The 15,954-nt window shown below is 40.7% G+C and overlaps 1 protein-coding gene across 1 annotated transcript in view; it reads left to right on the forward strand.

Moving 5' to 3' along the window:
* The first annotated feature begins 430 nt into the window (after nucleotides 1-430).
* The window catches only part of ube2v1 (ubiquitin-conjugating enzyme E2 variant 1), a 30,836-nt gene continuing 15,312 nt past the window's right edge, over nucleotides 431-15,954 (forward strand). The window contains exons 1-2 of the mRNA XM_031277246.2: nucleotides 431-663; nucleotides 9,892-10,040. Coding sequence (XP_031133106.1) covers nucleotides 642-663; nucleotides 9,892-10,040 — 171 coding nt within the window. The 5' untranslated portion in view covers nucleotides 431-641. The remainder of the gene's footprint in view (nucleotides 664-9,891; nucleotides 10,041-15,954) is intronic.

A 15,954-nucleotide genomic window follows, 5' to 3' on the forward strand; every position in this document is an offset into this window, starting at 1 on the left:
TAACCTTTTCAAATGTGAATGTGGGACTTATTCATATGAATGATAGCCTATATGAATTCATTTAAATGAATAAACCCCTGGACTTTAATAGCGATGTGTTTCAGCAAGATTTCTGTTCATGTTCAAAACTTTGTGCACATTCAAAATATAACTCATCGCATCTTATTTTGAGAGAAAAATGTCATAATAATACGAGAATAAAGTCCCAATAAGCCTATTTCAAGAAAAAAAATACCTGCCCCTATAGTCTACTGTGCATTACGTTGTTGCTCTGCTCATATGGCAGTATCTTATCCACACCGTCTGACATACAGAGAGATCCCCGTTTGGGTCTGGGGATGAGACAATTAGGGAAGCCCCGCTGCTCATCTCTATTTTCACACAGAGAGAGGGGACACAAAACGCTGGAAAGGTCTGCTTCAGAGCCAGCAGTGCTCAATGAAAAAACGCTAGTCTTAAAAGCATAACTAACTTATACCAATACCATGAAGCAAGTCAACTGAAAATATCTATTAGCCTAATGAGGAAAAATAACTTACCAAAAGAATTGTTAGGCTACTTTTTTTTCTTACGGCGGACACGCGCCAGTGAACATCATCGTACGTGCGCGCTTCCGACCGTAAACTAAACCAGTGACAAAGATGGCGGCCTCCGCCGCATCAGGTAAGTCTACTTCACCGACAGTTTAGTCATCTCTATCTTTTAATTGATTTTGTGTAATAAGTACACTTTCCACTATACCATATTATCTGCACAACAATTTTGCAATTGCCAAGAGTCCAGTTGCAGTGGAGTTTTGACTGTAACAGAACAATGCTGTCACAAACGATGCTAACGTTAGCTAGCTCATTGGTTATAGCTAAACTGGCCCAGTCTTTGAGCAACACTCGTCCATCTGCAACAACGTTGATTTACCATTATGAAGCTAGCTGGTCAAAGAAAAGGCTAACGTTACATGCGGATTCAGTGTACATCAAAGATCACATGTTTCTGTGGTATTGATGGGTTACTCTGTTCGCCCATGACCAGCTTGACTTGTTTACGCAGATGACGTTAGCTGGCAGCACAGCCCTGTCCAGCAACTGGAGAGTCATTCCGCAAGAAATGCTCAAATGTACTTTGTCAACAGGAACTGAACCCAATATATTTTACTTAACAACTTGTAAACATAGTCTTACTGCTTATGTAATGTGAACAGCTGTCCTTAGCGGCATGTTTTTACATTTAATAGTTAAGTAGGCAACTCCTTAAAGGGATATTTCACCGCTGGAAAGATGAATATGTATTAAATTGGGTCATTTATGTAGTAGAAATGTGATTTTTTTTTTTTTTTTTAGAAGTTAGTAGCCTACCTTCTAGACCGAGAAAAGCCAGAAAATGTATTTTTTGCTCATGTGGATGAAAGACAACTCCCATAATGCACTTGCTTCGCTTCCCTAGAGTCCACTCCCAAGCCACGCCTACCGTTTACAGACATAATAGACAGTGAGACAGTCAAGTCAACTCAAGTGTGTTTAATTGTCATTTCAACCATATACACGAAACAACGTTTCACCGTGGCTCAAGTGGTGTTAAACATTTAAAATATATAAAAACGACATACAAAACAGGCTACATTTAGTGCACACGCATTATAGGCTCCGTAAAGTTCAGCTAACGCATTGATAGCATTAGTGCTTGGTGTGCTCTAAACACTGAGTATAAACACAGCCGTGAATTTGCGTGTGATGTAGAATGGTCAGCATTTAACAGTCACAAACTCCACCAGCGGTTAGCAGTAGTTGGATAAAAGCACCCCATTTCTGCACCAGTCCGTGTCCGTGTTAACACAGCCCACCTCCACGAGTCTTACCCAACAGAGCAGCATCTGCTCGGAGGGCTAGCAGGCCTGGTAGCTGGATAGTCCGGTACACTGTTGTTCAGCCATGTTTCCACAAAAACAAAAACACAGCAGTCTCTGAACTCGCGTTGTGAGTTTTGTTGAGGTTGGATGTAGTCCAGTTTGTTGTCTAATGAGTGGACACTTGCAAGCAGGATGGGATGAGACAGGTGGCCAGCTAGTGTTAGCTTTCCACCTAGCTTGAACTCCTGCCCTCGTCCCGCTTTTCCGCTGTCGCTCACACCGCTTTAGATGTCCCCTTACCCGGCTAGCGGCATCTAGCGGCACCACAGGCTGAGGTGTTTAATGTACATAATGTTGTCATTCAATGTTTGATATATTCACACTAAACATTGTTGGAATTTGTGTTTGTAATAATATAGGTGAATAGGGGTGTCACGATTCTCCAAATCCTCGATTCGATTACATTTTCGATTCTAAGGTCACGATTCGATTCTCGATTTTAACCTTTTTTTTTAAGCACAGGTTGCTATGCCATTTTTAGACTAGACTTGTATGTAATATAATATCTGACCTTTTGTTCGCAATGTACCACATTACATTGTCAATTTTAAAACATTTATTAACAACATAATGTAACAATAACATATCTTCAGTCAACTGGAAACTTGACAATTTGTCAATAAAGTAAAAAGAAAAAAAAAAGTTTACCGACAATCTTGAGGGCAGACTCTTGGCAGCACACGGAGTTTGGTGTTAAAGCCCCAAATGTCGTCTTCCAGGCAGCGCTGCCTGGAAGGCACTAGGATTAGGCAATGGTTGAAGACAATGGTCGCAGCGCTGCCTTGAAGGCTTAGTTGGGGGCTTAAAACACCATCGAGCCAGCACAGCAGCTGAGCAGACTGACAGCAAAGAGGGCGACTCGGTGGTTGGTAGTCTGCTAACTTGTTGCTCTCTCTAATATAACCAATATAAGCTGCTCTGTTTAGGCTACAAAAAGTGCATGCAGGCTAAAATTCAACCGTGCGGTTTTGTTGGGATAAAGCTATAAGCAGAAGGAATATCCGCTAGTTGCTAGGCTAATGTGCAATGGTAAACACACAGAATATGGTACACGCACATAGCAGAGCTTGCAAACTGTGGCTTTTTTGTCGACAACGCGAACGTTGTCAACATAACTCACTGGAAATCCAAAATATTTCCACACTTTCACACACTTCAGTGAAAGAGGAGGGGGCTCAAGTTCTGTCGATGGGTCTTCAGTAGGGCTGTAGCGATACACTAATCTCACGATACGATATTCAGCTCACGATACGATATATATCACGATATTCAGCCAACGATACGATTCGATATAATTCTATATACTTACATCATTTTCTGAAAGATTTAAAGGGGACAGTGATTTTGGTGACATCTTGTGAGTGTTCCATTTACTTGGATTTAATTAATTGAACTGAAAACTAAAAACATCAATTACACAATATATGTCTCTGACTGGACAGAGAGTCTACAGCTTTCAAATGCTGGACAAAATGAATCAAAAGATGTGTTGAGAAAATTAGTTCCATTTATTGAAACAATGCAAACTGTAGCTTACAAGCCTTTGAAAAATAAATAAAGTGCAGTATTGCAATTAACAATGGAGAGTTAAAAAGTGCAGCAAGTGGCCTGTTCTGAACAGTTTCTTTGACAGCTTTTATAGCTTGACACTGAACATATGAGGTAGCCAGTCTAGCCACCAGGTAAGTAAACATAGTACCATGGCTTCTCCTCAGAACACACCGAAGAAACGCCGACTTGAGCATACGCTCTGCGCGTGCGCGAAACGTAATACGTCTCCATAGCAGCAGGCGCCACTGCTCTGTATTGTTTCCATTAACAGTCTGATTGTTTCCCAGAAAATGAAAACCGGCAGCTGATTGGACGATCGCGTCACGCGCTTCATTTCACGGAGAAAGAGAGAAAGGAAAAAAGACGCCGGACTGTGCTTTGTCGTTGCAGGAAACATCAACTGTTCCACAAACTCCTGGGCAGTTCAGTGCTTGTTTCGTTTTTTACCCTCATAGTGTTTGAAAACACTTTCTTATGGCAGCTATAGAGACAGTGATGTTTCCTGGTTACTGTACGGGACTCTTACACCGCCTTAAAACGGAACAAGTCTGATCGCTGGTCCGGTTGAGTTTCTCCAAAAGTTTAATCGGTTTCAACTTTATTACAGTATTGAAGGAAAAACAAAATGAAAATTTTAATCCCAAAATTGAAAATCAAATCCCTACTCAAAAGGGCTGAAACGATTCCTCTAGTTACTCGAATCATTTGATTACTAAAGATCCTCGATGCAAAATTCTTTGCCTCAAAGTTTTGTTTAATCAATGTAACTAACTAGGGCTGGACGATTAATCGACATTGAAATTCTGAAGCTGTTATAGACGTATTTTTCCCATGATGACATTTTCCATAATTTATTTCTGTTGTTAGGCCTACTTTCTCCTTAAAAACATTCTACCGCGTGTGCAGGGTCCAAAATTCACTCGCCAGTCGCCAAATGCTGGGGCGGCCGACACGCACACACACTGGTGCACACACCAGACACCAGCCACTACCTTCTACTAATAGCTAGCATTTAACTCATGCTAATTAATTAGCTAATAAGTGGCGATTTTTGGCAGCCAGCCTTCCAAAAGAAAGCACAATGAAATTAAATTTTAACCGATCATTACCCGTTGACCGACAAGCAGGAAACAGAGTCTCAGTTCACCCGTCAGGGAGGCTCTGACACACTTTCCGCACTCTGTGTCTGCGGACAGCTGTAGGCTCAACATGGCATCATGACTTTGTGTAAACATACACGCCACTTTCCTAAAGCCAAATGGCGTGTTATCTGTACACATTTTGAGTGTGGCGTCGCCACGTGGCGTGTTATCGCGAGAACGTGCCGTGCTATCGCAGAAAAAAAAGGTTGGGTTTAGGGAAAGAACATTGGTAACAACATAACATTTAGTAACACAAAAAAACGACAAAAACACAATGGTGACTAACGTCACATGCTTAGGAAAGCAATAAACGGTTGGGTTTAGGAAAAGAACATAGGGGAAGGCTTTATAAAAAAAAAAAACAAAAAAAAAAACAAATGGTTGATAAACGCCACGCGCGGGACGCAATCCCGGCTCTCCCGGGTGAAAGTCCTGTGTTTTACCCATCTGCCACCCTAACCTACCAACCTACCTACCTACCTACGTCCTTTCATACTACTTGCTACGGTGATAATTCACATGTAATGTAGGTCAATGGAGGCCGAACGGCGTTGATAAACACGCTGAACAACGATTATTCGTCTTGATAACACGCAAAAATGGCATACGAATTGGCGTGTCATACATACGCCACTTAGTGAGATCAGTCTGGTAGGCTTGTACCGGTGTTGATGTTTTGTGCATTGTCGGACACATGCAGCCACTTTCCTGAAACCGCTTGTGGGACTGACACAAGTCCACAGTAGAGCTGTCAATCTTCCTCTATAAAACCATTCGACACATGCAGGTAGGCCAAGGTGAGAAGATGGAGATTAGCTAACGTTAGCCAACATATTTATAAAAAAAATCACATTCGAATAGTAATTTCAGCATTCGAATAGTATTGATTTTTTTTTTTTGCTATTTGAATTATATTTGACTTTCGGAATTCGTTCCAACAGCCCTAGTCCACAGCGGCAAGCGGCGTGTATGTCCAAGCCTGTCTCCAGCGCTTCCACCTGCAGGTTGTCAGCTGTGTGTCTGCCTGTTATAATCTCGGATGGTCGATTAAACTCGCCGGTCCTCATCAATATACTGTAGTTTCATGTGTGACGTAGCTCTCCACAAGCAGAAAAAAAGAGGAGCTTAAAACGCAACTTGCTGGTTCAAAGTTAGGACTAACAAGTTAATTAGCAGTTAAGAGATAGATTGTATAGCCCATTTACATTTTTTATCATGCAAAAGACGTTTTTTTAAAGTTCATAAAAATAAATAAAAAAAACGCGGTGTCCTTCGTCGAATCACAAAAAAATTTAATTATCGTTATCGAGGTAAAATGTGCAGTTAATCGTGATGTTGATTTTAGGTCATATCGTGCATCGTTGTACCGCTCACTGTGTTTCTGCACAAATTATTATTACTAGAGCACAACAGGCTGATGCTTCTGTGGACACAAGACTGACGGCGAGGATTACAAATGAAGGAAGAGAAAGAAAATAGTGAGGGGCTAAGAGAAGAGACAGGCAAGAGAAAATGACAGAAAGTTTGGAATCCTTTTAAGCTGCAAAAACACTAAAAATCTGTACCGTGTCTATTGTAAAATCGAACTAGCTTACCACAATAGCAGGGCGTCAATGTTACATCATCTCAGTAGAAAACATCCAGTCTACTCACCCATTCCACGGAACGAGCCCGACACAAGGTAACATTAACGTCTGCTGCTCATGTCTACAGCGCTGTTTTACACAACTATAGCATGCTACTCTAAAATAGCTGTTTTACAAACAAGCTAAAATGAAAGCTTTCCAGCCCTTCTCCTCTGGAGCAGTAAATCCTCATGGCTACTTTATATGCACGTGAATTAGGGATGCACCGATCTGACTTTTTCAGTCCCGATACCGATCCGATACATTGTTGAATTAATAATACACTGTATACCTTCCATCTTATACCTTCCTTCCACCATGTGGAAGAGACTAAGACAAAATAACATAGATGTAACGTATTGAATTCTTATTTATTTGTACACAACTCCAGCATGCGACACACGTACGACAGAGGGAAAAAAACTAACAAAACTGGATCGGCCCATGGATCTGTTAATTTTTCTGATCCCCGATCCAACTGTCGCCTCTTAAAATCTGACGAAAATCTTTTAAACTGACCTTTTGTTGATCAAAAAAACAGACATATTCAGCAACTGTATGGCCTATTTCTCGCTTTTTCAGAAACACTTTTCGGTGAACTATTTTTCGTAAAATACGAGATCGTATTCAGAACGAGACGCCATTAGAGTCTGTTTTGAAATTCAAGCAAGAACCACGTGAAGCGTTCGTCCAGTCAGTACTTTTAATACTTTTCGAATTCCATTTGTCATTTTAATATTCGAATAATATTCGAATATTAAATGCTCAAATTCATCTGTTATTAATATTTACGATATTACACAGGCTTATGGATCGCCAATGCCACTATCAGCATGTGGTTGTTGTTACACATTCTGTCCACTAGAGGGACTACTAACATTATGAAACAAACTTTTGAAAACAGGTGATCGCTTTCTTATTAACAATAAAACAGCGGGACAAAATTAATGACTTTAATTTGTCAACTTTAATGTACCTTGGCCCCGTGATGAGGAGAGAGGCAGAAAAAAAGTAATTCTTGCCCGTTTTTAGTGGCAATTCCTCGGACAGATCGCCTAGCTTGTCAGGGTGTAATGTTGTCAGGTGTGCCCTCAGGTCGCCCTCCGCCATTTTTAATAGTATTGTGATGATGATACCGCGTGGATACATGTATTAAGGGAACGTGTACCGATTGTGATACGATTCAAAAACTTTATTGTTCATCAGACTAAACAAAAGCATAAAATTTTCACATGCGTGTAGGCCAAGGTGACGAGAAAGGCAAGATTGCATATAAAACATTTAAAAAATTCATAAAAAAAGCAATATTCGAATAGTAATTTTAGCATGAGCCCTACTTTTAACATAGGTGTCGAAAGTGAGCACTACGGCAGTAAGTGGTTAGTGCATATTAACAGTGTACTGACGAACCGTGCGACGCACACATGCTCCGAACCGAGACAAGCGAACCGAGCGGTTCGGATGTTTTTTCATGAACCGTACCACCCCTAGCAGTTGGTATGATGAACAGTGGCAATTATATTAACAATAAAGATAATGCAACTATTACTAGAAACAATAGTTGTAGCAGTTCAGGGTGTAGCAAGCAGGGCATAGCAGGGCGTAGCAGGGTGTTGCAAGTCATAGCAGGGCGTACAGTATAGTTAAATAGCTGTGCTGTAAGCTTTGTACAGTCACATTTACCTGGGTAAGCCCAGGTAAAAGTCACATTTACCTGGGTAAACGGCTCTTTTGCATATTCAGTGTAAAGAGTTGGCGGCAGGCGACGAAGGGGGGAGAAAAAGATTTACATTTGGGCCACCAAAAATGTACTTGGTCAACAGAATAAGGGGCTTGGTGGCCTGTGCGGCCAGTGCTTAAAAATATTAACATCTATCCCTGTTATTGTATTTAGGCAGTAAAAATGTGGCTTCTTCTAAAAAGGAAACCTCTTTTGTATATTTACTATCGCTGTTTACTATAAAGCAAAAGTATTTATTATCCGATTAATCAATGTAATAATCAGTAGAATACTCGATTACTAAAATAATCGATAGCTGCAGCCCTACTACCCAACGGAAACAGAGGGCTAACATTTTTTCCTGTTAGCCGTAAAGCACTTTTACGCAGAAGACAGTTATTTTGGAGCCTTGCTGGGCAGGGCCTCTCCCCATCTCACTTACAACTTACCCAGTGTATGGTTCCGCAGCTGCCTGTACCTGTCAGTATGTTCAGCTGATATTCCAACAGGGCGTACCCTATACTAACCTCTTATCTTATTCTATTTAAATCTCCACACATTTTGATGCTAAGCTTCCTGTTTCTTTTCTTTCTTTTTTTTTTTTTTTTTTAAAGATTTTTTTTTTGGGCTTTTCCGCCTTTAATGGACAGGACAGAAAGGGGAGAAAGAGGGGGAAGACATGCAGGAAACCGTCACAGGTCGCAGTCGAACCCTAGACCTCTGCGTCGAGGCATAAACCTCTAAATATATGTGCGCCTGCTCTGCCCACTGAGACAACCCGGCCACCTTCCAGTTTCTTTTAACAAATGATGATTTTTTTCAATTAGCCAACTGCTCAGAGAGATCTTTGTTTCCTTTAATTGTAGTTCTGGTTGAACCATTGTACAGCGTTTTGTTCTCCATGTACAAAGCAAACCCTTCATACAAAATCTTTTTTTTAAGCTCTTTATCTGCTGTATTATTCAACAAAGACAAACAATAAATCATTGTATAGTGACCAACACAATATTAGATAGATTAAACATGAAGGGTTCTTCAGCGTTTCCTCTATGTTGATTTTGTAGTAGCGGCTCGCTCGCTGCAGGAGACGCTGTATTCCTCCGACACGCTGTATTAACGTTACTGTTTTAAAACCGTTTTCCAGGTTAGTGGGGGTGCATACCGCTCAAAATCAACATGAAAAACGTAGCTAGTAATGTTCACTCATTGTTTTGTTTTGTTGTTAAACTGTGTGTGAAATGAGCGGTGACGTTAAATCAACGGTTTCAAGTAACGGCACCCTACGGTACCGTCTATTTGCTGGATGGTTTCAAGGTAACAGTCGGTAGCTAACATTAGCAGATAAGCCCGTTGACAGCGACGTTATTGTTCATATTTTGGCACAACATTTCTGACCGTAGTAGTGGTCATAATGACTGAAAGTGTGATGTGAGATCCTAAAAAGAAACTACACGCTGTTTTCAGGTAACATTACTTTTTGACGTTCAACACCACCTTTATGTTAAAGAGTAAGATCCTTTTTGTTTAACTAGAAACATCTCTAACATCGCTGTCGTTAAACCCACCAGACTCCATTTAAATAAACAATACTTTTAGTGTGTATAGATCCAGCATATTTCCACATGTAAATCGGTAAATTGGGTGTTCATTTAAACCATACCAGAGTGGTGATTGTTGGAACAGTGGAAAGATGAACCATACAGATTTTAATAGTTTTATTTTGTTAATTTTTATTTTCTATTCAGATGCTCTTCCCTACATAATCACTCCAGTAATTTGAGAGTGGTTATTTCCCAATAGAGCTTTTCAAGTCATCTCAAAATTATTCCAATTCCATTATTTTTCAGAAAAAAAGTTTGACCTAAATTGTGTGTGTGTGTGTGTGTGTGTGTGTGTGTGTGTGTGTGTGTGTGTGTGTGTGTGTGTGTGTGTGTGTGTGTGTGTGTGTAGGCATCGTAGTTCCCCGCAGTTTTCGGCTGCTGGAGGAACTGGAGGAAGGTCAGAAAGGAGGTGGAGACGGTACAGTGAGCTGGGGACTCGAAGATGATGACGACATGACACTAACTCACTGGAATGGCATGATCATTGGCCCTTCAAAGGTGAGCCACCATCATGGCCTACAACACTAATACATCATACTGCTCTTCAGTTGGCCAATAGCAGGCTTTTTCTTGGCTCACAATAAGGCGGAGGTGGTACCATCCTGATCATGTGCACACGTGCATGCATACCGTGCCTTCAACTAGCTCAAGCATCAACATATTTTAGGAGAGCAATCTCATTCTCAAATGTCTCTTTTTAAGACCGCGGACACCGGGATATGGCTAACCACACTGTCCATCTCCCATACTATCATCCGTTCTCTCGGCATAGAAGTCTCACTGCAGTGGGGAGCGGAGGGGCAACTGCGGCCGCTGGCTAGTTAGCTAACGTTAGCTTGTTTATTCCACCCATCCCTTCGTGCAGTGGTTACAGAAAATGAGGCGAACAAAGTTGCCACTATTCTAGCAATAACAATCTGCTTTCCAACAATGTAACAAGACCCTGTGAACAAAACATTAAGTTGATAAATTTTACTAATTTAGTTGCCGGTCGGCTGGCTAATTAGCTAGCTTGCTTGCTAGCTAGGGGGCTCAGTTGTCAGTCAAGCACCAACGACAGAGAGAGATAAAGAGTGGTCTACGCTCTTTATTAGGGATGTAAAGATGCATCATGAATCGGTTAAAAAACAATTTAAATGTGTAAAGATTACAACCGGTTGAGATAAAAAATCAGTCGCCATGCAATTTTTAAACGGCTAACTAGCTGTTAGCTAGTATTGTTAGCTGGCTTAAACACGGTTGAAATGCTGGCATCTAAATGGCGTAAAGTGTGACTGTATTTCAATGGAACACCAGGACATACAACATTCTGCAGCTAAAGACACAGAGGAGACTAGCTGCACTTTGAGACAGCGTGGACACTGCCGTTGTAAACAACAGAGACAGGACTGGTGTTGCGTTTGAGTATGGCTCCATAAGCTTGTGTTGCGTTCAATGCATTGACAGTAAAAGAAATGGACAAAGTGACGCCGTTGTTTTCGACGGAGACCAGTGAAGTACATTAGAAGCACTCTTCCGGTGATGGCTGAGAGTTACTGCGCAGCTGCAAACTGAGCTTGCCGACGTAGATGTAACGTGAGCAACTTGTCTGAAAGTTGTAAGTCTTCTGGTAGCTGTGCCAAGAGAAATCTCAATAATTCCGAATCTTGCAGAGACGGAGAGCGTAGGTATATGTAAGGAGATAACATAGACACAGGCTAATTATTGCTAACTGAAATGCTAGTTAACATTAGTAATTAAACTTAAACAGCTAATGTAAGTCGAAACTGCCTGCGAGCTTCTACTGTACTGTACGGTAATTTGTCTACTGTGCGACAGTAAGTCGCGTGGTTATGACACAATCGTTAGCCTATTTTTAAAAAAACGTCTGCTACGGAGCCATAACGTGAAATACAAGGTAATGGAGCCTTTTATACATTGTCGTGTTTCTTTAGAAATAAACAATGGACAAATAGTCTTTAAATGCTTCAGATGTAAAGTTATTTGCTGTCAAAGTGGCACCAAAATGAATGGCAGTCAATGGTATGCTAACGGCACCTGATGGCTATTAGCATCAAAATGGCTCCATGGGAAGTACGCTTTGTGGAGGCTGGCTTACCCCCTTGGTTCAATGTTGTAAAATACCCTTCTGCCATCTAGTGGCTCTTTAGCAGTTGACTGGTGAAATAAGTTATTGTTTGGTTATTATTACATTTTAAATAATCCATTTAATTTTGACCATATAGCCTCAGCAGTACACAAGCAATTTAATGTCGTTTTGTGCTCTTCTTTTATGGGTTCAGGCACCGTTAGCAGTGTTTCCCATAGTGTTTCCCATACATGTTTTTACTTGTGCTGTATTGTTTGTTTCTACGATGTATTTGTATAGTGCACATAGACCAGCCCCTCCTCCTCGTTAAGCAGCGTGCTGCTAAAAAAAAAGTAGCGTGCATGAGACAGCGTCAGCAATTCACATCAGGTTTAGAACTTGTTAGCAGTAGCATGCATGCTGCTTGTGTTGTTGTGGCTTGCTGTAGGATTAACTCTACTGATAAACTGTATAAACGCCGCAGCCACACCACTATGAAAGCACCCCAAATGTCATTTATCAGAGTCTGGTTGTTCACCCTCAGCAGCAGTCTCCTTTGCTTGGGAGTTAACTGGAGCTAACCGGAGCTAACCGCTAACCATTGCTAACCGAGCCTTCAGTTCCCGTTTTCCTCGTTGCACTTACCCATTAACTGTATTTATGCTCTCGAGCCCGAATAAAACCAACATTTTATTGGCTGTAAAAGTTTTAAACTACAATCCAGAGTTGTTTGAATGACATAAATTTGTTTAAATTTGATCTTAATGAGAGCAACTCGAATAGTACATAGTAACAATGATCTATAACAAACAAAATGAAAAAGAATTAAGTTTGGATAGCCTTAGTGTAATATGATTTAACAGGAGTTAGGAGGAGACATGCTGTGCGCACAGTGTTGAGATTTATGATAACGTGTAACTTTCTGTATGGATCATAGTATGGTTTTAAGTTGTTAATGGGCTATTTCGGTTCTGGGTAACGTTAATCAGGTATTTCATCTGCTGAACCATAACATTTATTTGACAAACCAACCAGATTTAGCTGACAAAGCACATTATAGATTTATATCTTCTAGTCTGCTTGGTTTAATAAGTAAATAGTTAATTATTACTAAATCTTATGTGGTCTTTTTTTTTTTAAATAAATTGTTTATAAAACTTTGTTTGACTAGTTTATTACTGAACCCAGCCATCACACGCCGTGCTGTCACATCCTGCACCACCCACCACCACAAGTAAATTCTCAACCTGTGGGAAACTGCTTAGGCACAGGTACTGTTTCAAAATCGTTATAGCATCGGTGTCGAAAAGAACCCAAACAATACCCAACCCTGATTTTCTAATGTCTATGGGCATTATGCACGTCTTACCACCGAGCCCTAGTCTGTCCCCGCTGCAGCCAGCATAGTGGTTACACAATGAATGCACTGGGGAGCTGGTGTAGATTCTGTTGCAGTGTGCTAGAAGCTCAGAGATGGAAGGTGCATGTTTTCCATTGAGCCAACATTGTGGGTGTTTGTGTTCCCTTTGGTGGCACTTGCATGGTTGAGCCTACCCTCAGAGCGCCAAGATGATATAGTTCTTCCTTTTGTGGTTTAGAAGTAAAGAGAAGTGCATGAATGCACTAGTAAGTCTGCGTTTTTGCAGTATTGAATGTGGCAACCTTGTTTCTTTACCACCATGGCACAGGAAGTAATTTGACAACATATAAAGATGTTGTTGGCTGGGTTGCAATGGCAGTACGTTTTTTAAAGGTAAAATCATACTGTTCAGTGTTATCTCAGTGTTAACCCAAACTGTTTTTTGCAGCTGAAGGATTGCTGATGTTGTAAACAGACACAGAATTTACAAACAGCATTGAACTTCTATGGGCAGCTGTAATCAGAGCCGAGACTTCTCTCAGCTTTGTTACATGTTTGTGCATCTCTTCATCTAACCACTCATTAATAAGATGTAATGTTAGTCCTCGCTTTCTGACCTTCATCTAGCTTTGTTAGACATGTATTGAAATGAGTTAAAATGTTGTAATCACAAAATTCTCATCAGCAGATACAGTTGAGTTGCAGTGGTGGAATGTACTAAGTACATTTACTCAATTACTTTACCCTTACAAATTCAAGGTACTTGAGTATTTACATTTTATGCTACTTTTACTTTATACTTTTACTCCACTACATCTGCTGACAGCAGTTTTTCATCCCCTTCCTGTCCAGTGAAAACCATGTAACTCCACATTTGGTGATTTTGAATTTGAGTGTTTCTGATAGGGCTGCACAATTAATAAAATTTTAATCACGATCACGATTTTGGCTTCCCACGATCAAATTTACGTGATCGAGCGATATTTAAAATGCTCCATTCCGTTCATAGAACGCTCTGTATCAAGGTTTTTTTTTCTTCCCAAAGCTCTGTAAACCACTGTCTGATCACGTGCCTCCATGAGACAATCAGAGTTGTTCCCTGCACCGCGCAGCTTAGGTTAGATGTAGACAGTCTCAAAGGACAGAGTAATGTGAGGAAAATTCCACAACAGATAGCAGTCGGTCATAAGTCGTCACAAGGTTTACCAGTATGTGTTGTTTTTCAGACAACAGCAGTGACCAGTGCTAGTTTGAGTCTTTTAGCTCATAGCTTTAGCGGCAGACTGTTGTACATCCCGCTGTTGAAATCCTCTACAGTGAAATACAGTCACACTACACCGTTTAACTGTCAGCATTTTAGCCGTGTTTAATCCAGTTACTACTGTAGCTGATAGTAGGCTAATGTTACCTGCTGTGTAACATGTTATTAGTGTTTACTAGCGTGACATGCAGCAATGTTTCTGTTGCCTCTAACGTCTGTTTTGGAGCATCTGTATCTTTTCACGGCAAACGCGCATGTTTGGAAAGCGGTCGCACAACAGCTGAAATGGCATACTCCTTCATAGTATCCTTCAACAAAGGAGGAATGTAGCACAATATATTGGCAGGAATGTAGCACAATATGGATGTGAAAGCAGTTATAATTAGCCTATGTGACAATTACAATGATTATCATTTTGGCCATAATCGTGCAGCCCTAGTTTCTGATTTGTCTGGTTTACTGATCAGATTACTGCTTCCGGAGTTTAGCAGGGTACCCGCGGGGTCTTAAAGGAAACATTTAAAAATGTTTTATTGGGGTTCTGGTATTCAATACACACATTTCAGTTCCAGCTCTGTATAGAACCACTTTTCCATGAACTGAACATATTAACAAAAAGAGACACAGCAGGGATCGCACTATACATCCATCATACTAAAAAAACAACAAGAACAGAGTGAGACATACACCTAAAATAATGATAAAATAAACAAAAAAAAAAATAATGACAAGACGGACACACACCACTGAGCAGGCCTAGTTATATTCAAATTGCTAGAACAGGCTGTAGTCGGATCCTATGTTGTTTATTAGGTGAGACAAAGTTCAGTCTAGAGGGGACCACTGTGGCCAGAACTGGTTGCCATATCTTGATGAATCCCTCAAAATTGTCATGCAGGGTAATTGTCATGCAGGGTATGAGTCCAAAGGAAGTGTTTCCAATACTTCCCTATACCAATCGTCCAGTGCAGAGGTGTTCTTAGATATCCAGAACTTGAGAATGGTCTTTCTTGCTACATACAAAAGCATTCCAATCAATTTAGCATTGTAGGCACTTTTTGCACTTTTAGCTGCTAAGATGCACTAGGGGTGAAAATTTCAGATCATATCCAACCAAGGTAATCACTTCCTTCCTCACATCTCTCCAGAACTTTTGTATCTTTACACATGTCCAAAACATATGTGTGTGCCTGTTTCTGTGTCACATTTAGGGCATTTAGGTGAGCTCAGACCAAGCCTGCCCCTCAGTAGCGGTGTGCAATTGAGTCTGTGCAATATTTTAAATTGCCCCTCTCTATCAGCGTTACAGCTCATGATAGTAAGTGTATTTTTTATGATCGCTGCCCAGACATCCTCTTCTATCTGACAGTCTATATCACTCTGCCATTGCCTTCGGATGTGCTCAGTGGAGTAATTAGAGTTTAGGCCTAAAGTTTTGTAAACATGAGAAATAAATCTCCGCGGTATGGATCGCTTAAGAATGTTTTCCAAGAAAGACTCATTTGAAGCATGTATGTTTTTTTGACATGTAGCGTCGTATTTGCAGGTAGCGATAAAAATGAGACTGCTGAAGGGAGTATTTACTTTTCAAGCCTTCAAATGACTCCATTGTTTCTTTTTCATAGAGTTTAGTATGTCGGTCCAGGCCCTTCTCCTGCCAAAGTTTAAACACTGAGTGGGAGAAAATCTGGGTTCCCCCATATGGGAGCCAGAAGTGAGAAAT

The sequence above is a fragment of the Sander lucioperca genome, chromosome 6 (assembly GCF_008315115.2).
Source record: "Sander lucioperca isolate FBNREF2018 chromosome 6, SLUC_FBN_1.2, whole genome shotgun sequence".
NCBI lineage: Eukaryota > Metazoa > Chordata > Actinopteri > Perciformes > Percidae > Sander > Sander lucioperca.